General features: G+C 36.9%; 1 protein-coding gene across 4 annotated transcripts in view; it reads right to left on the bottom strand.

The window, feature by feature from the left end:
- Positions 1–25,514, bottom strand: part of nf2a (NF2, moesin-ezrin-radixin like (MERLIN) tumor suppressor a) — a 52,016-nt gene extending 26,502 nt beyond the window's left edge. Inside the window, exons 1-6 of one of the 4 annotated variants that reach the window (XM_052104962.1) lie at positions 25,396–25,514; positions 24,938–25,033; positions 24,664–24,798; positions 13,025–13,150; positions 12,512–12,634; positions 1,018–1,101 (exon numbers count right to left, since the gene is read on the bottom strand). In XM_052104962.1, coding sequence (XP_051960922.1) covers positions 1,018–1,101; positions 12,512–12,634; positions 13,025–13,150; positions 24,664–24,777 — 447 coding nt within the window. In that variant the 5' untranslated portion in view covers positions 24,778–24,798; positions 24,938–25,033; positions 25,396–25,514. Of the gene's footprint in view, positions 1–1,017; positions 1,102–12,511; positions 12,635–13,024; positions 13,151–24,663 lie in introns of all 4 variants that reach the window. The other 3 variants (XM_052104948.1, XM_052104956.1, XR_007968614.1) reach the window with 3 other exon arrangements.
- Between the last annotated feature and the right edge of the window lie 1,014 nt (positions 25,515–26,528).

The raw sequence follows: 26,528 nt of genomic DNA, 5'->3' as shown, positions 1-26,528 counted from the left end.
GTATTTATACTACCATTTATATTACTGGAAAGTTCTAGAATTTACAAGAATGAGGCTGAATCTATCTGGAATGTTCTAGAAAATAGGTACATTTAAAAATATCACTGTCCTGGTCACAAAAGCAAAGTTTGTGGGGAATAATAGCCATTTTCTATACTTTTGAGGCATAAGCAAGTAGGAAATAACACTTACTACCCAGGAACCAAAAGAAAAATAAAAGAAATTATTACACGGTGCATTTAATAATTCCAAGATCATTTTATATATAATTATATATGCTTGGCTGATTAAAAGAAATGCAATTTCAGACTGTACATCTGTGGATAATGCATTGTTTTTTGGGGAAGATTTTGAATAAACAGTATTGAAAATAAATGTTTATGTAAATGTATAACGTAATATGCTATAATTAAATGTTATTAAATAGTATCAGCATTATACCAACAACCCAGTTCAGCTTTGTAGTGTATTTTCAAAGCATGTACCCATTATGCAAATCCAGCTGGTCACATTGATAATAACCTGAAACAACACATAGTAACGTTTGCCTGAATGTACAACAAAATCTAAACAAAAATTAAGGAAAAGCCTAGAGAAACCATGAAAAGACAAGCAGCACAAGGCTCACTGAACAGGTAAACAAACAAACTGCTTTTACAAAGAAAACAAAAGCTTCAGCTGATTCCGTCCAGCTTTTAGAGCCATCTAGTGTTCCTCTGAGTCTGACATTAGTGAGAGAGAAACAGAGAGGGATTTCTAAATTGGCACAAGGTAAGGCGTGCGCAGTTAGCCAAGGCTTTTGGATAAATTGCATGTTCTTTTTGCCCCTGAGCTGTCAATCAAGCTGACACCCGCTTAATAAAATGCATCTCTGTCTGTGCTGAGAGTGTAATGGGATAGATGCCGACCTTGAAAGGACGTCCACAGAAGGTTAAGGTTAAGCTCTGACATCTGTGTGTCTATCAAAGAGAAAAGGGTTTAAAAAAAAAACACAGGTGTGTCAGAAAGAGTGCTGACCTTAGAATGGACGGCGTACGAGGCTAACAGCACCGAAGCCTCAGGAGGACAGTAGATCACCTCCTCTAGAATCTGCTTCTTCACCTGTGGGATTTCAGAACAGAGGACAGCATTATTAATAAAATGGAGACATTATTTGCCACATATTCAGAATCTTGCTACATGCTGAATTGGTAGTAGGCAAACTGGGATTCAGTTAAATTGCCACTAATGTCACGTCCATACTAATACGTTTTCAGATATCAGTTAAGTACAGTATGCGGTACTAAGGAGCGTTTCGACATTTTGCATTTTAAACTGAAAATGCACTGTATTAGTGTGGACATGGTCTATGAACCCTACTATAAGGATCTCTTTCTGTTATAGCAAAACAGATCAGCAACAAGTTAACATCCTTTGCTACAACCTTTAATACTTGATTGAGGACTAGATATTTTGGCAGGTACATTTTTAATCTATGGATAGCACACTGCTTTTATTAAAGCTATCATGGTCACGGCTATCCATTAGCAAGACTGCAAAGCTTGTATCCTTCCAGCTCTATGGACTCCAAAGCCAAGACATCATTTATGGCTGAGATCTGAAGCTACAAAGCAAACGCAGAATATTTCAGGGTCATTAAAAAAAAACTCTTGGAAGCAGCAGATGGCTCAGAGCTTGAGCAAACACTAGGGCTGGGATAAACGATTATTTTTTAAACGATTAATCTAGCGATTATTTTTTCGATGCATCGATTAATCTAACGATTCATTTTTTCAGTCCGATTCGATTTTGATTCGATTAATCGACTTGTGACAACACCGGTAATACCCGTTTCATCGGGGGTAGGGGTGTATAAAATGTAAAAAAAAATAAAAAAAAAACATTTGCCGGGAGTTTGATTGACTGGCGATCTGATCAATCAATCATAATACGCCATTTTTGTCCGACAAAGTAGTCAGGAGAGAGAAGATTAACGTCGGTGGATTTGAATTTGAATAATGGATTGTAGGCTACTGTACTGACGTCTTTCCGCGGTTAAAACAACAGTCCTTCTGATGTAGGCTACATTCATGTTTAGCCTATTTGATGCTATAAATTAACCAAGGTAAAGATGATCGGTTCACGAGCAGCTTTAACTGAGGCAATCTGTCACGACACATTAAAGAGCCACAAAATAGTAGGCCTATTTATGGTTTAATTTTCTTTGAATGACCAAATTTGAAAGTTGAGACTTAATTAAATGTTACCTGCTTGGTCCTGTCTGTCAGCGCGTTGTCAGTGTCCTCTATGTATTTTTCACGACATTCATAGCTATAAGCACATTATTAATAGCAATGGGGATTTCTTTAAGACTGCAAGGGAAGCTCAGCTTCCCCTATAATGTCAAAAAAATAATGGTCAAATATGTACTATTGTGTAAACAATTTATTGACTAAAAATGCGTTAGAACACGTTCATCTCGAAGACGAGTTCGTTCAGAATCAGCTACATTACATATAGCAGGTCGGCTGACTCGATTTACTTCTCATACATTCCCGTAGCGTCAGTGCATTTCCCTGTTGAAGCCGAGCATTCATTGACTTCAATGGGGCTGCTCTGAACAGTTTTTTTCAGTGCTCCGAAAATAGACGGTCATTGGATAAATGCTGCGATTATGTCCCGCCCACGGACGCTCAGCGTCTCTGGGGGTGAATGAGGAGTGGGCTGGCCCGGACTCCGGGCTTCTGCGTGATGATTGGAGGATCTGTCGAAAGACTGCATCTCCTTTTGATTGACAGCGAATCTGTACTATAAGAAGTCACTGAAGCCATTTCACGCTCAGTCCCATCGCGGATTTCTCAAGTGTAGTCGAAAGACAAACTGCTGCAACCTATTTCTTTATATTTGTTTGGCGAAATTGCTAGTCAATTTGCATAATACATTTCACACAATTATACACCACATTCCTTGTTTCAGTTTTACCAAGTTTAATATATTTTGTTTTAGAGCGTTCGCTCGTTCGTTCGTTCGTTCATTCATTCATTCATACAGTAGGCTAGGCTAGCGTCGTACGGGTGAAACTGCGCACGATGGCAGACAGTGCTAATATTGTCGACCTGATTTTGGCGAAGCCATTTGAAAGTCTTCCTTACGAGGAAAAAATTAGAATTAAACAGCAGGGCAGATCAACACCTAAGATTGATTTAGTGCAAAAAATAGGGAAAAATAACAGGTCTTTTCAGCTCTCCTGGTATGACAAAGTTAGCTGGCTGACTGGAAGTGCTGTGACAAATAAAATGTACTGCTGGCCATGCCTCTTGATGAAACCATCTCACGGATGTGTTGTTTGGTCAAAAGTGGGGTTTGGAGATCTGTCTAACTTTGACAGGGCATATAAAAGACATGAAAAGAGCAATGAACATGTGAGTGCATGTGCAAGATAAAGTTGCATGGGCAGGATCAGGGTTGAGCATGCAATCAATGAAGGTGCTCGCATTCAAGTGACTAAACATAATGAAACAGTCAAACAAAACAGGGCCTTCCTAAACCGCCTTATTGATGTAACATCCTTGCTTGGCCGACAGGAGCTGTCATTTAGGGGACATGATGAGAGTAGTGAATCATCCAACAAGGGCCAAGTAACACAATGGGCCAAGGTCGTTTAAGCAGCCTAGCTCTGCTGGCCATTGAGAAGACACTGGTCAAGTCACTGGAAAAGACGCCTAGTTGGTACGACAGAGTCACAGTGCATTTTCTCGAAAAGGAACGTAGGGCAGAATTTACTTTTAAATAAGTTTATAATGTAGGCCGAAAATGAGCTTCCCCTCTTTGAAAGACCAGCAGCCGCCACTGATTAATAGCTATAAGCGAAAACTTTAGGTGTCGACAACGTATTATAGCTTACTCCAACATCGAGTGCAAAGTGGGGAGTTGAAAAAAAAAAACTTACGGTGCTCTGTCATCTGCGGCTGCTCCCGGGTGGCGCTAGAATGGAAGGCCATCTCCATTTTGCAAAGATGACATATCACGGAATTTTTCCTTTTAAATTAAATAATTCCCATACTTTAGAGGAACGAGTGCATGCCGCCTTGCACTTCTGATAGTCTGAGGAGCCACTCGTGTTGGCGCCGGCATCTTTGTTTTGGGTCTGAAAATTCGACGCGCATATTTTGCGTCGACGTATTTTTTGCGTCGACGTCATCCCAGCCCTAGTGCTGGTGCATTGCCGTGGTGCTAGAATGGAAAGCCATCTCCATTTTGCAAAGACGACATATCACATAATTTTTTCCTTTTAAATTAAAGAATTCCCACACTTTAGATGAACGAGTGCGTGCCGCCTTGCACTTCTGGTAGTCTGAGGAGCCACTCGTTTTGCTTCTACTCTCCGGCGCCGCCATCATTGTTTTGGTCTGACGAATCGACGTGCATATTTTGCGTCGACGTATTTTTTGCGTCGACGTCATCGATTACGTCGACGCATAGTCCCAGCCCTAGCAAACACATTCATTGCCACAAGATTGCTGAGTTGAATCCTAAATAGGGATGTAGGGGAAAACAGGTGGACCAAAATTCTCCTGCTTAGAATACTAGTGCAGACTCTTTAATCTGGTTGAAATCATTGCATAACTGTTTGTAAAAATGTAATGGTAGTGTCCATAATACAGACAAGAAAGAATTAACAAATGAAAGAAGATTTGCTGGATATTACAGTGTCTGTAATGCATCAAGTAGGACTATACAACAAAAATCTATAGACTCATGAGATCTAGAGACTCTTGTCTGGCAAGTACAGTACATGGTACAAAAGTTTATTGATATGCTAATGAATTAATCCATATAATGAAATTAGACCCTGACTTCATGCTATCAAAGGTGGACCCCTGAACTTTAAGACCAAAAGAATTGTTCTTTGAGTAACAGTACAAAGGGCTGTTTTTTGTACACAGTTTATAGATGTATAAATATGCATTCACGTTTAAAGGTTAAGAATTTAATTGCCAGTCAGGATCCTGTGCCAAATTAAGATGACAAAATACTAAAGCTTTGCCAAATAAGCTACAGTTAAACATGCAACCACATGGGAGATGACTGGTCATTGTGCCAACCAACAACTTCTTGGTGAAAACCAAAAATGAATGCCAATAAACTAAGTTTAATGACAAGTAGGGCTGAAACGATTAGTCGACATTATCGACAACGTCGACAATATAAAGTCATTGTCTAATAGTCGTCTGATTTAATTTAGCAGAACATGAGATCTTGTGAAATTCTAGTGATGATGAGGGAGAGCAGCACTTCAGCTTGCACTTGATTGAGGAGAGGAAAGAAAGAACAGCTCGCAGGCCAGCCACTCTCAAAACAGATTAAGGTGATGTAGATCGCGGAGTATTACAAAACAAAAATGCTAAAAAAAAAAGTAAATACAGAAGCAGAAATCGTCGTGAAATAAAGCGGAGCCGTACCTGGTGGTCAGAGCATCTAAAAAGGAAACAATTACACCATTGCATAATGTATTTAATGCATCCTTAATTAAAGTTCAAATAATAAGCGGGTTGTGACATGCCGAAACTGGCATTTGTCTGTGCGGTCAGAGCCGCTTATAAGTTGCGTGAAAAACAGCATGAGAGTTTCAAACTTCTCCCGACTGATGCACTGTCTCACAGGGAGATGCTCACTGGCGCTAGCTAGATTTTGCTTGTAGTGATTGTTCGCGACATAGTGAATTATAATACGAGTGTCACGGTGTGTATCTTATGGTGCCGAAAATCGGCGATACGCAGCTCTATAAAGGAGTAGTTTGTTTTTTTGTGAATTAAAGATGGATCGAAATCAAGTGAACAAAAAGGTGAGAGGGTGTTGTCTTCTTAGCCCATTATACAATGCAAAAAATAAAACTCTTTAAAACAACATTTACTTTAGCAGCTATACCACAGAAGAAAACATTTTTATCGTAGAATTTTGAATATTTAATTTTAATATTTAAAAATATCAAAACATCCTTAAAACAAGATACATTTACCTGAAGAGCAACATATGAGATATTTAGACTTGCTTTTAGAGCATTTGTTGAATAGGAGTATATTTTGTTCTTTACTGCACTGGCAGAAGTATGAACAAGTGAAAAAATACACATCATTTTAAGACATATTCTCTTAAAGCAAGTCTAAATATCTTATATGTTGCTCAAGTAAATGTATCTTGCTTTAAGGGTTTTTAAATAATGTTAAATGGAAAACAAGACAAAAACACTTAACAATAGGAGACATTTTTTGTAAATGAAACAATAAAAATCCAAGTAGTTTTTCCCCTTTAATTCAGTGACTGTCATTTCGAGGTTTTTTTAAAAGATGATTCTGTCGTCTTTATTGTTAGTAACCGTGCGTTCACACCAGAAGCGGCGAGAGCGTCAAAATTCACTCTGGCTGCCCTGCCTTCAACGCTCGATGATGCTCATGGACGCTATGATGTAGTTGAAATAGGCGGCAACGTTTGTTCAGAATGCTTAGTTTTGTGAACTATATTTAAAGGGGCCGCAATTTAAACATCCAGACATGTCGACCATTTATTTTTGCCGACCTATCACAAGTAGCGTATATCCTCATGAACTCTTTAAAATGTGAAAATAAGAAATCGATTGATGGCAGAAAGTAATTAAAATTATAGTTGTTTGTTATCAAAATAAAATACATTTGTAATAATAACTGTGGTCTTGGTTGTTTTATATCCCTGTAAGCAAACAGGGACTGATCATATATTACTGGGAAATCCGCCACGGCAATAATTAGTTTCTCCATTTTATCTTCGGAACTAATGTTTGGTGGGAACCAAAGTTTACACTGTTGTGTTCTCTAGACTTTGCTAGAGCAGAGCATTTCTATATTCCAATAGGTTGCCGCCGAACCGTGTCACAGCTCATTACCATAATGTTGACTGCACTTCAACTTTCATCTGACGCCCACACCGCCCAAGACTCGCCGTGCCGCTTCTCGCCGCTGAGAAACGCTGGCTGTCATTGAAAATGAATGACTTCCGGTCGATTTGACGCTCTCGCCGCCTCTGGTGTGAACGCACGGTAAGAACGTTTAATACAACCTTTTAAGTCGGGCACAAGCTGAAAAGTCTAAAGTAAAGGGCTAATGATTAATCATTGCAATAATCGCCCAAATAGTCGAACAATCGTTCTAATAATCGTTAGATCAGTCGATTATAAAAATAATCATTAGTTGCAGCCCTAATGACAAGGCCCAATCACCGCAAGTTTGAATGAATGAAAAAAAAACAACAACAACAACAAAATCCAATGCCAATCTTTAAAGGGACAATTTAACTATCCCTCTGAGAATTGCTTTAAATATTCTCCTTTATAAAAAATGTATCCTGCTTGCTCTTTATACGTCACACGACTATCAGGCTGAAACATTCACACACAAAACAAAAATAGAGTAGAATTCAATGTGTCAGTGACTGGTCAAAAGGGTTCTGGCTATTACAGACGGCTTTTTTCAATCTGCTTTATAAATGTGACAGCACTTTAAAAGCGCAGCCTGGGAAGGGTGGCTGTACACGATAAGAGCTCACCCAAGAGAGCAGTTTTAAACAGAATCTGCACACCAAAATACATGGCTCTATCCCAGCCTACAGATGAGCAGAGGGTAGAGGGTAAGAGAGAACAGACTCACCATCCTCTAATCTCTCCCCAGAATTCATTAGCATCGAAAGTTCATTGCATATTTTCACAGAGCACTTTGCCATTCTGAACAAGCAGCTCATGGGTCTATCTCGAATTACGGGCGAAGATAAGCTACTCGTGTTTCTTAGGGAATTTGGATCTTCATCACATGCCCTTTGTGATACATTAAAGCAGTCAGAAATAAGCACTGTAAATTAAAAGGGCAAATAGCCACAATATAACATTAGGTCACAATTGTAGTCACAATGCTTGGGTAATATGGCAACTGTCTGCGAAACTGAGCTGTAAATAGTTACAAGAATAGTTTGCCAAAAAAAACATTCAGTAAACATCTCCTCACCCTCATAACATTCCAAACAGGGTAAGAAATTAACAGGGACTCGGGGCAAAAATGGCACTGAAATTCAAAATAAGGGGGCAAAGAGTGTCCCCTGAATGAGTTCCTGGTTTTTTTTTTTTTATTAACAACAACAAATAGCAACAAATACATACACCAATCAGCCACAACACTAAAACCACCTCCCTAATATTGTGTAGATCCCCTCATGCCACCAAAACAGTGCAGACTCAAGAGATGCTATTCCAGAGTTTTCAAATCAAATTTATGACTTTTTAAGACCTTTTTCAAGACCTGAACAAATAACATTAATACTGTTTCCCCATACCTAAAGAAACCCACACAATCTCAAAATAAATCATGCATCACAGACACTTACTTAAACAGGCAGGGGCCCACATTCAACATGGCCTTAACATTGCTTCTCAGTAAAACAGGGTAGGATATGCAAGTTCTCAATACTCTATACATGTTTATGTTTAGGTTATCTGAGTTACCGTAGTCTTTGTCATGTTCAAACCAGTCTGCCCATTCTCTGTTGACCTCACTCATCAACAAAGCATTTCTGTCCACAGAACTGCAGCTCACTGAATGTTTTTGGCACCATTTGGAGTAAATTTTAGAGACTGTTGTGTGTACAAATCCCAGGATATCAGCAGTTACAGAAATACTTAAAGCAACCCATCTAGCACCAACAATCATGCCATGGTTCAAATCACTAAGATCCCATTTTTTTCCCCATTCTAATGGTTGATGTGACCCATATCTGCATGACTTTAAGCACCGAACTGCTGCCACACAATTGGCTGATTATATAAATCGCATGGATGATTATTGGTGTCAGACGGGCTGATTTGAGTATTTCTGTAACTGCATATCATGATCATTTAAATTTTAGCTGAACATTATTTATAGCACGCCGTGTAGATATTGCAGTCAATGGCGGTTCCTAGTACCATCCACCCACACAGACGAGCACTCAGTTTCTCTCGCTCTGCATCAGTTGGGTGTCATGATCCCGTGCTAAAGTTTGCTCCTCTCATTCAAAATAAACTGCACTGGTGAATGTGTGTATTCTGCCCTAATCATCAGCCCATCTCACTTATGCTGCTATCTGAAAAGCCTCACCTTCAACGGGCCAAATGTGCCAGATGGATGGATGTTATACGAGAGAAAAAAAGAAGAAAAAAAAAAGAAAAAAAAAGGAATCCTGGAGTGTGTTTCTGTCACAATGAACACTATGCAGTGATGATCAGGCAATATGCAATTAACATAACATGCCTGTTAACATGGTAACTGAAATATTTCCAAACGAATCGACACTGAAGACCCAGATCTACAAATATTGGTTAATTTTGATTCTCATTTTTCAAACTGAAGTCATTGATTAAATTGAAGTATTTGACATAAAAGTAGTCAATTATAAAAGTTAGGAAAACTTTTCCTTACAAAAGGGGAAAAATGCCCCAGGAAATCAAATATTGCCCCTAATGGAAAAGTTAAATTCTGACCGTTTCAGAAACCCTATGACTTTGAAAATGGGATATTTGGTCTTTGCAGGTCTTTTCTATAAAACAAGTCTGTGAAGCTCCAAAAATAACAAAAACACCAAAAAAGCACTTTTTACTTGTGCCCTATATTCCAAGTTTTCTAAAATCAAACAATAGCTTTGTGTAGTTATTCACTTACGATCCTCTCCATCAGTTATCTGTTAACTCCAGAACCGCTGCAACCATAGCAATTCAGTAAGTTGAACTCGAGGACGAGTTCGGTCCGATATCTTTTTATTAAAAAGAACTGCATCTTTCTCTTCGGCTGGCCCTTTTCAATGAACCAGTTGATCCAGTTCACAAATCGTACTGAAAGATTCATTCACAAATCACAACACGTCTATACCAGATGCGAACAGCCAAAAGCAAATAGATCCCATTACAATCAATGATACTGTTTGCACTAGAAGTGACCGTTGCATCATACTATTTCTGACATACTGTAGCTACTCCAGCCACTTTTATTAACCTGTCTGTCTTAAATAAAATAAATAAAAACACATGTATAGATAGTTTTAGCAACAATAACATAAAACAATGTAAGTAAATGGTTACAGTTGGATTTCCTTTGAAAGTAAAGTAGGATTCAGGTTATTCACACATTTAACCATTGCTGGAGTCTACTGGAGCTCAAAGCTGATTGATTCATGCTTTCCACATGTCATTTAAAATGTTAGCTTCACTTCATCTAGTGTTGACAGCCTCAAGCCGTTGAGGTGTCACATCAGCAGATTCATCCAGTGTAGACAGGGTGTCAGACTGATCCAGTACTTGAGTTCAAACCTACCGTGAGCTCTGAGGGCGTTTATCAATGGCATACTTTTCTGTTAAAACCATCAGTCATTACTTTCAATTTCTTATAAAAACAAAATTATAAAAAAAAACACTTTAATAACAATTTTAATAATATGAGTTTAATAGTGGAATAACTACACTACCCACGATCCTGCAGAATCGTGACAGAGTGCGCCAAAACAGCTCTGTAGCCACTGTCCGCAACGCACCGTTTTCAAAATGTAAATGGTAACATAATTAGCATTTTAGTGTGAACGATAATATACTACAAGGTTCCATTTGTTAACATTAGTTGATACATTAGGTATCATGAACAAAGAACTATATATTTTTACAGAATTTATTCATCTGTTAACATTAGTTAATAAAAATACAATTGTTCATTGTCCATAGTGCATTAACTAATGTTAGCATATCCAACTTTTGATATTAAAAATGTATTCCTATGTTAAAATTAGCATTAACCAATTAATAAATGCTGTAAAAGTATTGTTCAATGTTTGCTCGTGCAAACTAATATGTTTAAAATTAACAAATGGAATCTTATTGTTAAGTGTTATGAACTTTCTACAATTAATTCAAAACAGGTGCTTATTAACCACCAAATGCCAAGGTAACTACCTGCTCAAAAATCAAATGATAGATAATTTGTTCATAATTGTGTTTATTGCTTAACGAGTTCTGATCGTTGAGAAAGAATGAATCATGGCAGGAAGACGTTTAATGTGGGAGGTATTCCCCTGGGCTTATAGAACCCAATGTGGAGCACACTGATTCCACATGGCTGAACACAATCACACAGAACAAAGGAGGAGAGCACTGAACCTGCAGACAGCACAGCCCACAAACCCACCCTGATAAAAGACTGCATGGATAAACCCAATACATGAGCCTCAATTCTGCTGCCAACCCCATTAAAATGAAATAGCTTTGAGTTCAGGTCAACAATACATCGTCACCTGCTTTTGTGAACAAACAATGCTTAGTTCAAAGATTAATTAAAACACTTATGCTCAAAGCAAAAGGCCAATAAAATTATTTTCTGTGCTTTCGTGATTTGAGCACTTCTCTTCTACTCCTTTTAAAGCATGGTGGAGTTAAGGCTAGGGTCTACTTTGTTTTTCAGCATGCCGTTTAATCTAGTGCACAGTCGAACACACAGCCTTACAAAGTATACTAAAATCAAAGGTAACAGGTTCAATTCCTGGAAGAGCTACTGAGATCATCCATCATTATTGGTTCCTTCAGCAAGCCATTAGGTTAACCAGAAAGTCAGTCCTTATAATTAAAGCTGTTGTAAGTTAATCTTATCGAGACACTATGTAAAACTAACCTAAACGAGCAATCCAGATGGAGAACCACCACCATTTAAGTTTTATTTGGTGTAAAAATATATTTCACACTCAATGTATGCAGTTCTTAACAACTTAGTTAATAATATCAATAATAATCTCAGACCATAATGTCAACTCCCAGAACACACCGTGATGAGCTCGGTGGAAAATTTACCCAATATGGTGGACGAAGCGAGAGAAATTTAGAATATAGAACCTACTTAATGTATAAATCCATTCAATGCTAAAAAGTATCAATAAAACTGACTTTTTTTTACCCAAAATATTTGTCACACCTGTATTGAAAGCCCTTGAGAGTCGAGACTCTCATGTGATGTGCATGAGGACCACTATTTAAATGATGCATGGAGTTGCTACCAATGAAGAGTGTTCCAAATCAGTCTCTTATGAGGCTCCATTTCAGTTAGGATGCTGCCACAGAAGACATCTAGCTATTAATTAAATGAGGTGTTTTAGGAGCCAGTATATTTAAAAAGGTATCTACCTTCTGGAACAGCCTTTGTGAAAGGAGTGCACCCATGATGCCTTTAAATGCTGTCTCTGAAAGCGGCTCACTATAACTCTCTAATGTTTCCTTTTCAATTCCATTATTTCTGCCATGTAAAGATTGCTCTGAAATACTACAAGGCATGTGGGTTAATTCGGTAAGTGTACATGCTCCAACATGGTGAGCTGTTATGATTATGTGGGAAATGTGAGTCAAACCACTTCTACCCATCATTTCCTGTCACTTTCTCTACTCTCCCATCAATATGAAAAAATTCAATCAATTCCACCAGCTGACTGTTTTGAGATATGGACTCACCTGTAGGAAGAATAGGTGCTGGGTTATGTCTTGTACCAACTCCTCTTCAGCATTCTCTGGGTAAAACTTGGCCAGGAAATGAAATACTATAGGTTCTTCTTTGGGCATATCATGATCCAAAACCTATTAAAAACAGTAATACAGAGAGACATGATGTGAGACTTGTCAACAATTGTGGAGCTTATTTCAATTTATTACAAATTGCTAATTTTCAAAATGATTTTATACACATTAACAAAATAGCACAAAAAATTTACAATGGTACTACCATGTTTTTGTTTGGGACATGCACTGTAGTTCTATGGTATTCTTGGAAGAACCTTGGAATAGCATGTAATCATTCAGTGCTATAGTTTTACCATCTGATATTCTAACTGTACCATGGTGCTTTAATTATATAGATTAAAACAAACCTCATAGTAGACATTACATTTTGGTTATAACGATAAACATTTTTTATAACAGCCCCAGACTATCTTCGAGAGCAATAAAGTTTATGATAAGGGAAAATACCCTCTTGTCCATTTTCAGCCATGCCACAGTGTCTTTGACATCATACTGTAAACCAAAGAACCAGGTTTCCCTGAGTCCCAGCGTCCGGCACACCAATTCAAACAGATCCTTCCCTTTCCACTTCAGCTGCCCAAGTGAGATTAAAAAAGCAAAAAGGTGAGTAACATGAAGGTTTAAAGAAGTGCATGTTAAGCTGCAGGCTGGATGTGTCAATTTTCAACCAATTTAAGGGAAGCAACTTAAAAATTCCCTAAGGATAGCAGTAGAGTAATCGAATTCAGATTGACCACAAAAATGAACAGCAACAGCATAATGAACAACAACATTTTTTTGAATTCACCCATTTCGACAGACTATGAGGACACAAGGGAGAAGAACTAAGCATCATTACAAAGTCAACAACGTCAGCAAATGCATTCATTCATTTTCGGACATATCAGTACATCTTTTATCAACCCGACTTGCAACAAAAGGTTGGAAATGAATTTGCTTATTCAATTGGTGAAGGGCTAAGCAGGCATCTCAGTAGCTAATTTCTCATTAAAATGACTTTGTCTTGTGCATATCCTGTGTACATGAACAGAATCAATATTGCAGCAGCAAAACAAGAATAAAAATGGAAAAACGTACAGTGGAGTCCAAAAGTCTGAGACCACATTGAAAATCTGTGATTCAAAATCAAATTTCAACCAGGAAATAAACAAAGTTTTTGAACCAAAGGAAAGCCACAACAGAACACAACACAGCTGCACCCTTATTAATTTCTATGCCCAGCCTTAGTTATTTTTTTTATTATTATTTTCTTTTGGACAAGTGCCAGTTTACAAGCGATCGATAGAATGTACCATCACTCGTCACTGCTGGTTAGGACGAAAACTGATTACCATAGAAAATATACCTTTTATCACGTACAGTTTGCCATCGGTTAAGGGCACGGTGTGACTGTGGCTGCCTGTACTCTATGTTTCTGTTCGATTTCTGAGTACTCCGTTCCAAAAATAAGGCTGGGCATAGAAATGCATTAATTCTTCGACTAAAATCTCTTCAAACATGTTTAGTAAGTTCTGTTCTCTGTTTTGTGTGCTGCTGTGTTGTCTTCGGTTGTCGCAATCACTGAGGACCGGTTTTAAAATAAACAATTTTTGCTTGAAAGCCCCAATGTCGCGAGGGCGCAGTGTGAACTGCATGTTCATAATAGAGCACGAGAACAACAATGCAGATCAATGGTCAGTGAACATTTCACTAAATAATACATTTGATTTTGGTTAGTTTCTCACCAAACCACATCGTATGATTTCATTACAATCATGAGTCTCATAGAATAATTTATTATACTTCTGAATTATACTTTCGCATTCTTTTGAAGCTTGAAGAGGCAGTAACCATAAACTGCCATTGTATGACTGAGTACAAATAATTTTTCACAATTTCTCTTTGTGTTAAGAAAATGAAATAAAGTAATAAAGGGTTATTACAACACAGGGGTGAGTAAACAATGACTGAATTTTCATTTTTGGGTGAACTATCCATTTAATTCGTACCAAACACTATGAAATTTATCAGAAAGTTAATAGTGAAATTTGTAACTTTTAATTTCGTAAAGAAACATTTTGTTTCAAAAGTATAGCAACAAGATGCCAACATTATACGTGCTTAGTATGATAAAAATCAGGGATTTACTGGCATTACATCATTGTCATGACAACAATAATGGACATAACTTTACAATTTTATCACAATAAAACATGTTAACATGTATAAAGTTTAAGTCTTGTGGCAATACTTTTGAAACTGTATCATGTTTTAAACTGGACCCATTCACTTCCATTGTAAGTGCCTTAATGTAACAAAACAAAACTGTATTACACTTGGAACATTAAGCTGATGCAACCATACATTTTCTTGGTAAATAATAAACTAGAGAGATAAACATGGCCAGATTAGTTTCAGACATTGGATGGAGCGGTCATTTTAATAGAAACTTTGAAAAACAGAGCACAAAAAAGGAATGCAATCTGCAGGAGTAAATCAATGGAATAACATTTAGAAAACTCATATACTGAGAACGATTCCCTTGTGTAAGCAATCGTGTTTGATTTGGCTTGTCTTTAATAGGGTTTCCTCAAGTATACCAGGAATCAATCTGTTCTATCTATTCAGCCATACTAAATGTTGTCTCATCAACAATATACATCTCTTATGTCCTCCTGGATTATTCAAATTTATGGCATTGAGCAGTACAAACTTGCACCTGTGACGAGAATTTACAACTTCCTCTGAGTACTGCAAACATCATTACCGATACAAACTTTATTAGCATAACATGGACAGGTTCAAGGCCAAGTTTTCCTAATGTTTTGTATGAGAAATGACAGTATGCTGCCATCCAGAGTCCAACCAATTAAATATGCTGATGCATCCCCTTCAGGCAGCATTCAAGGACGACTGTCAGCCTGGTACAAACACTTGCATAGCACTTGTGTAGAAAAGTGAGTGAAGACTTAGTAGTTGTGGCTCTTCAAGTATAGAAAATGTCAATAAAATCCATAGCAAAAAATTCAAGCCATACCAGCATGATAAATAAACTTCAAAAACAGTTACCTCAAAGTCAAACTCTCTTTTTACCGCAATTGTGCTGCAGGCTATTACCACCAAATCAGATTATATTGACTAAGCTAAAGGTGGTCGGTCTTGTTAACAACCCTATCAAAACGGAGACATGGCTTAAAATAGATATAAGCCTACAGCAAAAACAAAAATACAGATGCATTCCTTTGCATGTCTATTTTTGATCCAAGTACAAAAGAGAGACACCCTTGATAGTGGTTAGAGCGGTTATAAAAATGAAAAGATTTTCCAATAAAATCACCATCTTTATTTGAACGATCCGGATATTGATAATAACAAATAACAAGTTTAATTTTTACTACGTCAGCAGGGGTGCTCATTCATAGAAATTGTTATTGACCAGTCACAAAACCACTGATTGATCACATTAACAGGCCAAAAGAAAAAAATTATTTGAGACAAAAACTACACAAAAATGAGAATCTTAAGATCACTTTTTATAGCCCACATGCTATTTGACTGACCCGTGGCTTCTCTCAAAGCATGCTTCTTATTGAAATTGACGTTTACATTTTGGCAAATAGACCTGCCTCTGTCTAGGGTTTGTAAAATTAATATTAATCAAAACAACAACATAACATGATAAAAAAAAAAAAAACATCTCATATTTTTTTCCATTTCTGAATGTTGACTTAAATACTGATACTGCGGTTTAAAACTTGAGTTGAGCTAAAAAACACAGTTTTCTTAATTTGTATCATTGTTCTATTGCTTATAATTTGTTGCTGTGTTCTTTATTACTGACTGTATCCTTGTCTTGAATACTTACTTGAGAACTTAAAGTTATTGTAGTTAGAATTTTGTTGTCAAACTAAATTTGTATTGAGAAGTCATATTCAATCCAAACAAATTGAGAAAAAATGGCATTCAAGCTTTTTCCTCTAGTTTCAGAACTTGGCTTTTTTACTCAAATGGCTGGGGAACATTTTCTGTCATTTTGAAAGGACATCACTGAATACCCAAGGGTTTAAAAACAGACTGGAAACACATGAATTATGGACTTCAGCATTGGGCTATTATCAGCTATCAATGGTGAGCAATATCATCTCTACATGTGTGCTAAGAAAGAGTGAGAGAGAGAGAGCGCAAGCGAGAGAGTGACATAGAGAGAGGGATAATATAAGAATCTGTACTCTAAATCTCTGCTGCCACCAAGTGGAGATTAGGAAAAAATTAACAACAAAACTGTAAAATAAACTGCAACCGGAATCATGACATACAAGTTAAAACAGTCCAAATGTATCACATTATTTTGCATATTTTGGGGAACATTTTGCAAAAAATATATGAATGGATCAAAAACCTCTATTCTAAATTGCCAAGATATTACTTCATAATAACGGTTTGTGACAGCTTTTGCTCTTATTACATTTATAGGAATGTTTTGGGGTCATTTCAACTTAATTTTTACAGTAATGCCACTAACAATGGAAATCAATGGGGCAAGGCATTGCACCTGGATAAATGTTACAGTACACAGTTTTGAAAAAAATTAAATACAAGCTTCTGCTTTTAAACAATTCAGATTGTTTTACCCATTGTACTTCACTGTTAGGGCACTGCCTGGAAATCCCTTTAATATTTAGAGCAAATCAGTGTCACAAAAACAATTATGCAACATGGCAGTTTCATTAATAAGTCAACCAGAGCAATTCAAACCAAACATTTCCATTAAATGTTCTCTTCTCTCCACAGCCATTTTGTTATGCATATGAAACCGGAGCACTAAACCACAACATGTCCAAAATCCCATTAACACCAAAGGAATTACTGTTAATGAGTGTGAAATACCAAAACAGAGAGAGAAGATATAGAAGCAACACAGACCGCATAGAGAGACAGTAGACAGGGTCTTGTGGACCGGGACGACCCTGTCCTATGAGATATTAACTGATGGTGCCTAGTCTGTCACACTGTTCTCTTACCACCATCTGTTTGCCCTTAATTCACAAACATTCCCTGTGATGGTTTCTATGTAAAAAATAATTGTACATTATACTCCATGGCACTCCAGGGATGTTATGTCCAAATGAAGTATAGCTTCACAGGAGTCATATGTCTACCAGCAGATCTCCCACTGGTATCACTATTTGTATAAAACAACTTTATACATGGAATGAAGAGAATTGTAATCCAAGAAGCAGTTTGCTTTGTGAATTTGTAAACCTGTTTTCTCCTCAAGCAGTTCGGAGTGCTTTCTAAAACCTTTTTTCTTTTTGCTGTTTAAAGTAGTGCACACAGAAATTACAAAACTGTCCTCATTTACTCACCCTTATGTCGTTCTGACTACACTGTAAAACATTTCTAATTTTAATGGTAAAAGACTGTAAAAATGCTACAGAAATAAAACATTAATTGATAAACAAATATTAACTGTAAAATCTACAGTACATTTTTTTATATATATTTTAAGACAATAGTAATTTTTACAATAAAATATTGTAAAAAGATAATTTTTTTTAGATGAAAACGTATGAGTATCCTGTATAATTAATGGTAAAAAAACAACAAAAAAAAAAACAACAGAGTACTTTTTATAGTAAATTATGGTTAAAATTACAGTAGAACAATAATCGTGCATTCCCACAATTCCCTGCATGACCCATCATATTTCATTATATTTTATGGTAATTATGTTTCTTCTTATTTTTAATATCGAGTTACGTATATTGGGGTGTTCCGTTTTATATTTGACGTAGTTTAGTTCATATTTACTGCATTATTTAAATTTCACATGTGTTACCCTGATGGGGTTTAGTGTTTGTGTGAGTGACACGGAGCACGGTCACTTCATGCTTATTGGTCATTGATCCAGGAAGAGCCACTTTTGGTGAACTTCATGACATCACGTGTTCTGTATTTTTTTATGGCGATTAACAAAACCTTAATGTAAAAAGCTGATTTTTACAGTTTCAGAAGGCTAATATCAAGTTTATGATGTTTTTTTTACTGTAAATGTAACTAAATATATATATGCCATCATGGTCATGTAAATTACAACAGTTTTAAACTCAAATATACAGGTTCTGTAAAGTTGTTCACATTTTTACTCTATTTTTAAATAATTATTCTGGCAACCACAGCTGCCAGTTTTTTTATTATTGTAAAAACTTCTTTACATTTTTTTTTTTACAGTTTAGGGATGTGCACAACTACCAATTATCATAATTAACTAGTCAGCCAGTTGTTTTAACGACTAGTCAGTGTTAAGGATGTAGTGGAATTCATGTTGAAAATGCGATACATCTTGGTTTGCTTGGGAAGGCCAATGTTGCTGCTCAGCTTGATGCAGGCAACAAATGGGCCATTGAGTGCCACAATCAGCAGACTGAGGAGAACAGGTATGTTCTTGGAAGAATAATCATGCCTAAAATTTTGTGGCAAATGTGAAATTGCTTTGAGAGGCCAAAATGATGCATCATCATCTTCAAACCCTGGCATTTCAAAATGCATATTTTACATAATGTTAACACAATTTTTCCAAATCACCCAAAAGAACAGCTGTTCTGGTCGAGACTTCAACTCGACGAATCCATATGCCACCAGCTACACACTGGAATTTCAAAAGCAGAACATTGAGTGCTGTTTGGGAAAACAGCGATGATTCAAAGGAGTGGCTGGACCTAATTCGAAAAGAGGACAGAGTGACCATAAGTAAGGCATACGGTCTGTCCATGCATCTAGAGGATGAGATATTCCTACAGCTGTTGCAGTTTTTTTCTGAGTGAATGCCTGAAGTGGACATTCTTTACAGCGTTCTGCAAAGACGAAGTGTAGATGCAGTAGTAAAGATAGAGTCTGTCAATTAAGAGAGGAAGCAGATGTCATCACCCAAGAGAGAGAAAACATTGGGAATAAGCAGAAAAGCGCAACTGATTTTATTGTAATATGTTGCTGGTAGGCGTAAAGTTAAAGCGCACCGCTCATTGTGTTAATTAATTGTATTTCGTTGCTTTGAGGTGTTGTTGATGCATTGGTGTGTATTAGATTACAATAACTGCAAATATTCAGTGTCTTTCATTTTGATTATTTTTTTATGCTGTTCATGTGGGTTGGTGAAATAATATCCATGCCTTTGACGAATTGCCTATATAGTTTCTTTTCACAGTCACTTGAGCTTTTTGACTTGGAATTGTAAGTTTTATTGGTGTTTTGTGTGGAGTTGAAATTATTAGCAATGGCTGGTTAGGCAAGTGATTGTGTGTGCCCCACCAGGAATAATGAGCCTGAGACACCACTGAGCACATATGGACTAGGGAAGTGCTACGTCGGTCGACCAATCATACAACTGACTTGTCAGTTAGTGACGTGGAATACTAAGATTCATATTTTTAGTGGTGGTGATTGGATACACAATTCTCAAATTAATGGAGAGAAGCAACATCTCGGAGAGCTTTTTTGCATGATGATAGCTTGCTGTGCTTAAAAGTGAATAATAGTCAGCACAGTAAAACCCTCTGCAAGAACTTTAATCTCTTTAATGCTTTAAGTTGGGTCCATTTATGCACCGCTGCTGTTACAGCCATCAAAGTGCAATTCTCTTGGGAACTCTTTGAGGAAAGAAAAAAAATGATAAATGTCCTTTGTCTGCCATCATAGTACAGAGTTCTTGCCCACAAGCCACCATCCGATGCATCCTCGACTTCAAGGACACATCCTTTGGAGTGGTGGTGGTGTAGTGGGCTAAAGCACTAAACTGTTAAGCAGAAGGTTGTTGGTTTGATCCCCACAGCCACCACCATTGTGTCCTTGAGCAAGGCACTTAACTCCAGGTTGCTCCAGGGGGATTGTCCCTGTAATAAGGACCCTGTAAGTCGCTTTGGATAAAAGTGTCTGCCAATTGCACAAATTTAAAATAAATAAATATAAATCTGGGTAATTTCCTGTGTTCTCAGTACTTGCGTTCTTGAGGATTGGAATAGAACTTCGGCAGTGGATGATGACGTAGAACGAGTCCACGAGAAAACAAAAGAACGCACATTGAGAGTCACCCTAGATGTTTACAGCAATATTGTCTTGCAGTTCTGCGCTTGTGACTGTGCAGCGAGGATCACCCTGAGACTTCCAAGTTCTCAGTTAACATGAAGCCCCTAACCTGTATTCAGGATACGATGCACTAACACGGTTTTGTGGCGTTCTTTATTGAAGCCTTTCTTATTTCTTCACTTACTTAGTTTTGTGCAATAAGATGTTATAGTTATTTATGCTATATTTTTTGTTCAATATCCGTTAGTCACCATGTTGAAGTGCTGCGCTTAGTAGTGTTGTCAAAAATATCGATATTTCGATAAACATCGATACTGAAATATCTGAACGGTACCAATACTAATTTCCCTAAGTATCGATACTAGCCGAGCTGTCACTTTCACTTCTCTCCAAAGGCGCGTTGACAAACACCACACACACTCGCACTCCTCTCATTCGCTCTGGTTAAATAGCAAAAGTGAAGTGAATGTAAAGAACACAGCAGGAGTGCTATCTGGAAATATTTTTGATATGAAGCCAGACATCCCAAGTCTCCCGGAAGTTCCGGGAGTCTCCCGCATATTGATAGCTTCTCCCTGATGCCCGCAATTTAGTTCAAATCTCCCGGAATCTATAGCGCACATGCGAGACAGAACATACTGCACGCATAACATAGATAGCGCGCACACAACATACATAGCGCGTGCACGGCAGAGAGGGAGAGAGCGAGAGACCTTATGAAAGCTAGTCAACCCCAACCCCCCCCCCTTGACGTTTAAGTATCTTTTGTTGACATTGAGATTGGATTTGATTTGACTTGGAAATACAAAAGATTGCACTTTTTATTTACTTGCACTTTATTGGTTTTTGAATGTATGGCAATCTGAGAGGCTTTTGAACAAGTGCAATACCTCAGGACATTTTGTTCTTGTAAAATATACCTCATTGTCATGTTCTAGACAGTTCTACCCTCTTAATATTGTGGCAGTTTTTTTCTCTGTGGTATCGAAAATGGTATCGAATATCGATATTTTTCAAGGTATCGTATCGAAGTTAGAAATTCTAGTATCGTGACAACACTAGCGCTTAGCATCGTATTTTCCTGAAAGGTGTCTGATCAGGGTCATGTGACCAAAGCGGAGACCAATTATACATTATTATCCTTAACATCGATTAGTTCAAACTAACAATAGACTAGTAAATTAAGAAAATTGGTAGTTTTGTACATTCCTAACATGGACTCCTTTTTCTGTGCTTTTTCGTCCATTTTGAAGCTTGGACAAATAAATCATCCAATTTAGTTGTATTCAAAAGAAAAGTTCAAACATTTTGCCTAACCCAATTTGTGTGTAACGTAAGAAAGAATATAGTACTGGTTGGAAGTACATGAGTGCAAATTTGATAAATGATGACAACATTTTCACTTTTAGGAGAACTTTTTCTTTAAGCCCACTGAACTGTCTCTGTTTTTATGTAAAGCTGCTAGAGGAGACAGCTTTGATGCACCTCACCTGGAAAAACAGGTCAAGCCAAATGCCTTCCTCAAGGGCAAAATGACAGTAAGCTGAGAGTGGAACACAAATATTAAACCAACAACAGTGTGGGACCTTCAAGTTAAAGGAATGGTTAACCCAAAAATTTTAATTCTTTCATCATTTACTTACTCATGCCATCCCAGATGTGAATGTCTTTCTTTTGCAGAGCACAAAAAAAGATTTTTAGATGAATATCTCAGCTCTGTAGGTCCATACAATGCAAATTAATGGTAACCAGAACTTTGCAGTTCCAAAAAGCACATTAAGGCAGCATAAAATAATACTGTGGCAGGGCGGAGGGCGGGGCGGGATGGTGATCCTACACACCCGTTAGCGGACATGTCCGTCATGTGTGTTTATGTTGTCTTTTAAGTTTATCATTAAACCTATTATTTATATTGAAAAGCCGGTTCTCACCTCCTCCTTTCTACTGAATACCGTTACAAATACATAAAACTCTAGTGGTTTAATCCATGTCTTTTGAAGAGATCTTTCATTTTTGGGTGAGAACAGACCAAAATGTAACTCATTTTCATAATAAATCTTGACACCAACAGTCTTTTGTGTACTTTTTGGAATTTCAAAGCTTTAGTCACCATTCACTTGCATTCTATGGACCTACAGAGCTGAGATGTGCTTCTAAAATCTTTTGTGTTCTGCATAAGTCAGTCATACACATCTGGGATGGCATGAGAGTGAGTAAATAAGGAGAACATTTAGATTTTTTGGTGAACTATTCCTTTAAGTTTACATTCCCACTGGTTTCTAATGTGAAGCCTTAAATTACTGCCAGTACAGATTTGGCTTTAGGCTACAATAAAATTTACTTCCAATACCTACAGAGGCATGCGATGGCTGAAACGTCATTACTTCATAACTCAGTGTTTCTCTTTATCTGAGTGCACATATACATTATTCTAACATAATATATTGTTTTCATAACAAATGGCAATATAGCCACAAGCAGCAATCATCAGGGTCCAAGCATTTATGGCCAGGACATGGCCCAAAACAAAATCGATTGGACATAATAAATCCAGTGGAGACAGCTGTTTTGTGTCAAATTTCTTCCAAGAGATTTTTTTATCACAGTTGCAAAATTAGAATTTTATTAGAATGACAATAGAAGACGAAGAATTATAGATTTTGGATTGCTGTACAACAGCAAAAAGCGAAGTCAAAGAGGATTTTCAAGGACTTTTAGTCTTGGCGCTCCATCTAGTGGACAATATTGGTAATACATCCTTGATTTACCATTCTTAAATGAGATTTTGGATTGCTAGACAATTAAATCAGGAAAAAACTGAACTTGACAAACAAACAGATTTCATAGGGCTCTTCATTTGTTGGATAGCTTTCGCTAATTTTACTGCACAGATATTATATTACAATGACAATAACTCAAAGTCAGAGGATTTAATAGAATTTCTTATCTAGCTGCTCCATCTAGTGGACAAAACCAGTAGTACATCCATAATCTGTCAATTACCGTTGAAATTAAGAATTTTATTTGATTTGACAAGAGGAAATGTATGAAATTTAGCACATCTCCTCAGACTATCCTGGTGTCTATATGTTTTAAGTTTTGTCATGTTTGGACCTTGTGCACACAAATAAAGGCATAGTAGTATTTACAGTTTAAACCCAAATAATTAATTGGCTTATATCTTCTAAACTATTTGACAAATCAAAAAGCTGTATAACTTTTTTGTCAGGATGGTCCCTAGATGATACGTGCGAAATTGAGCAAATCAGACAAACTGCCTAAGAGGAGTTTGCAAAAGTAGGTTTTTCAGAAAATCCAGCAGAAATGCAAATTAGCTAATTATAGCACCACCTTGAGGACAATTTCACCAAATATGGTATACTGCCTAATTTTGGCAACCTGTAAGTTCACCGTAAAATTTCGTAAGGATCGGCCATTTGCAACACAAGTTATTAGCTGCTGAAATTTGATTGGCTGTTGCCGCTATTTTTAGTGATTTGTCAAATTGTTTTTGTAAGGATATGTTAGCACATGACCCAGAGATGATGCATGCCAATTTTAAATATGTACACTGGACCCCTAATAATAATAATAATAAGAAAGTAGTCAGTGCAAATACAATAGACAGTCAATATGGATACAATAGGGTCGGACCCCTAATTATCAGTTGAATTGAAACATTTACATTTTAGAATTTCTCCCTTTGGCTCTCATAACTGCATGCATTTGAGCTGGAATTGACTCCCCAAATTTGTGTGAAACCAGATGATTCATGTCCAGTATGAATTGAGAATGTTCTTGTGTGCTTTAATGGAGAGCAAATCTGACCCTTCATACACAGGTGTTAAAATGGTCATTCATTAGTGACCTAAAGTTTTTAATACGTCTCATTCATTATAAGTCATAACATTTCTTTGTTTAACCATTTTTCAAAATTGTAATAGCAGATTTTCAATGTGGACACAAGAGTTTTGAAAAACACTACAGTTTTTGTAAGAGCAATCGCATACATGCAAAGCACTCACCTCACAACTGAACTCCAAGTCTGCATCCATTGTAACAATTCTGACATTGAATGTCTTGACTTGCTTCTTCCGGAGGGAATTGAGCCCCATTTTTGTTGCTAGCACACTTGCCATAGCATGGGAAACCTTCCTCCTCTTCTTACAAACAACATAAACCTGTTGACTAACTAACTATCTGATGCATTTCTTAGGATGAACTCAACAGCTTGGGCTGACCGTCCAAGTTAAAAGCTACAAACTGACATTACTGGAAACAAATGTAACAAAACCGTACTGAAAGTGCATCTCTAATGGCAGGAAGTCCTCAAACCACCTGTTAACTGATAACTAGAGGCTGGATACACACCGTCCCCCTTTACTTCCTCCGAAACTCCATTGTGCATGAAAAGAAACAGAGGGAAAACAAATACCAGTTTACGAAGGGAAAAAATATAATCTTTTAACTCAGAATATACAAAGTACATAAGCTATACCAACATAAGTTTATTGACAAGCCAGTTAATGATAAACTACAATTTGCATTGTTCACTAATAAGTGAAAGACATCTGCTAACATACGTTATCTTATTAAGGAACACTTAAATACACACATCTGTATCAAAACACAGGCTTTTTTTTTACATTTAAAGTCGTTAAAATCTATTAGCTGATTTCACTCCTCACATTTCTGTTTTTGCTTTGAGAGTTGTGGCGGAATCGCGCTCACAGCTAGTAAACCGGTTGCTAACTCACCTGGCTAGATGTAAACACAGCTAAATTCCTGTTTAAACACCTGACACGCACAGCTGCTGACTATTTTAGGACAAAACTTAAGCTGAAACTTCGCGTACGAGCACTCAGCTAGCGCGTGCACGCGGAGGCGGGCTAACGCATGCGCACTGGCGCTTCAACGAGCTTTACTGATGTTACAATAAAAGACTCTTGAACAATAATAAGTACAGTGGGAATTTACATTCAAAAGGCAATTATTATTGCAATTTCATCAAATTGCAGATGAAATATCATATATTAATTAAATAAAAAATGTATAACAATTCAATTAAATATATTATCTATATTAGACACAAAAATTAGTTTAAAGGTGCACTCAGTAATTTTTTTCCTCATTTAAAAAGTTGAACTCCTAACCACAAGAACTGTAATTCTGAAATATATGTAGGAAATGATGACCATTCACATGAGGTGAAGACTCCAGTCATATTAGTAACCTTATCAAATCTTAGTTTTATTCTATATGGAGAGGGTCTGCACATGGAGGCTGCCATGTTAGAATCACATGACCATGCGAATCCTACCTGCTTAATCTCAGTAACAGTCCTGTTATTTGACAGGTTCACTCATTGATTAAAGTAATCATGCCTGACTGTGAATACTACATTCTACAATGGCATCTGAAACTGAGAAAACTATTGATTATAAATGATGCTGCATCCAAGCCGCTAGGTGTCAGTGTAAGTCCAAGATGACACAAAGACAAAAGTTACTGAGTGCACCTTTAATTACCCATTTTTTAATAATAACAAGAATAATAACTTTTAAGACATTATCCCTGACACATAGGCCAACAGATGTAAAATCATCTAAAAACTTTTTTAATTAAAATTCCTAAATTTACTTTTAGAATTGTTACTTGTACAATTAGGGTAAAGTTTCTAGATTATTAATAATGTTTGATGTTCTTTATTGTTTACTCTCAAGTATGTTGCTGTTATGATGATTTGTTTGTTTATTTTATTAACTGATTTAATGATTAATTGAATAATTTTATACATTCGTAATGATTTCATTGTGTTTAACAATTTAATTTTGAGTAATCTGGCCTTCCATATGACACAATAAGATCATGTTAAATGAAGAAACACATA

The sequence above is a fragment of the Xyrauchen texanus genome, chromosome 3 (assembly GCF_025860055.1).
Source record: "Xyrauchen texanus isolate HMW12.3.18 chromosome 3, RBS_HiC_50CHRs, whole genome shotgun sequence".
Taxonomy (NCBI): domain Eukaryota; kingdom Metazoa; phylum Chordata; class Actinopteri; order Cypriniformes; family Catostomidae; genus Xyrauchen; species Xyrauchen texanus.
This window is presented reverse-complemented; position numbering and strand designations above follow the sequence as displayed.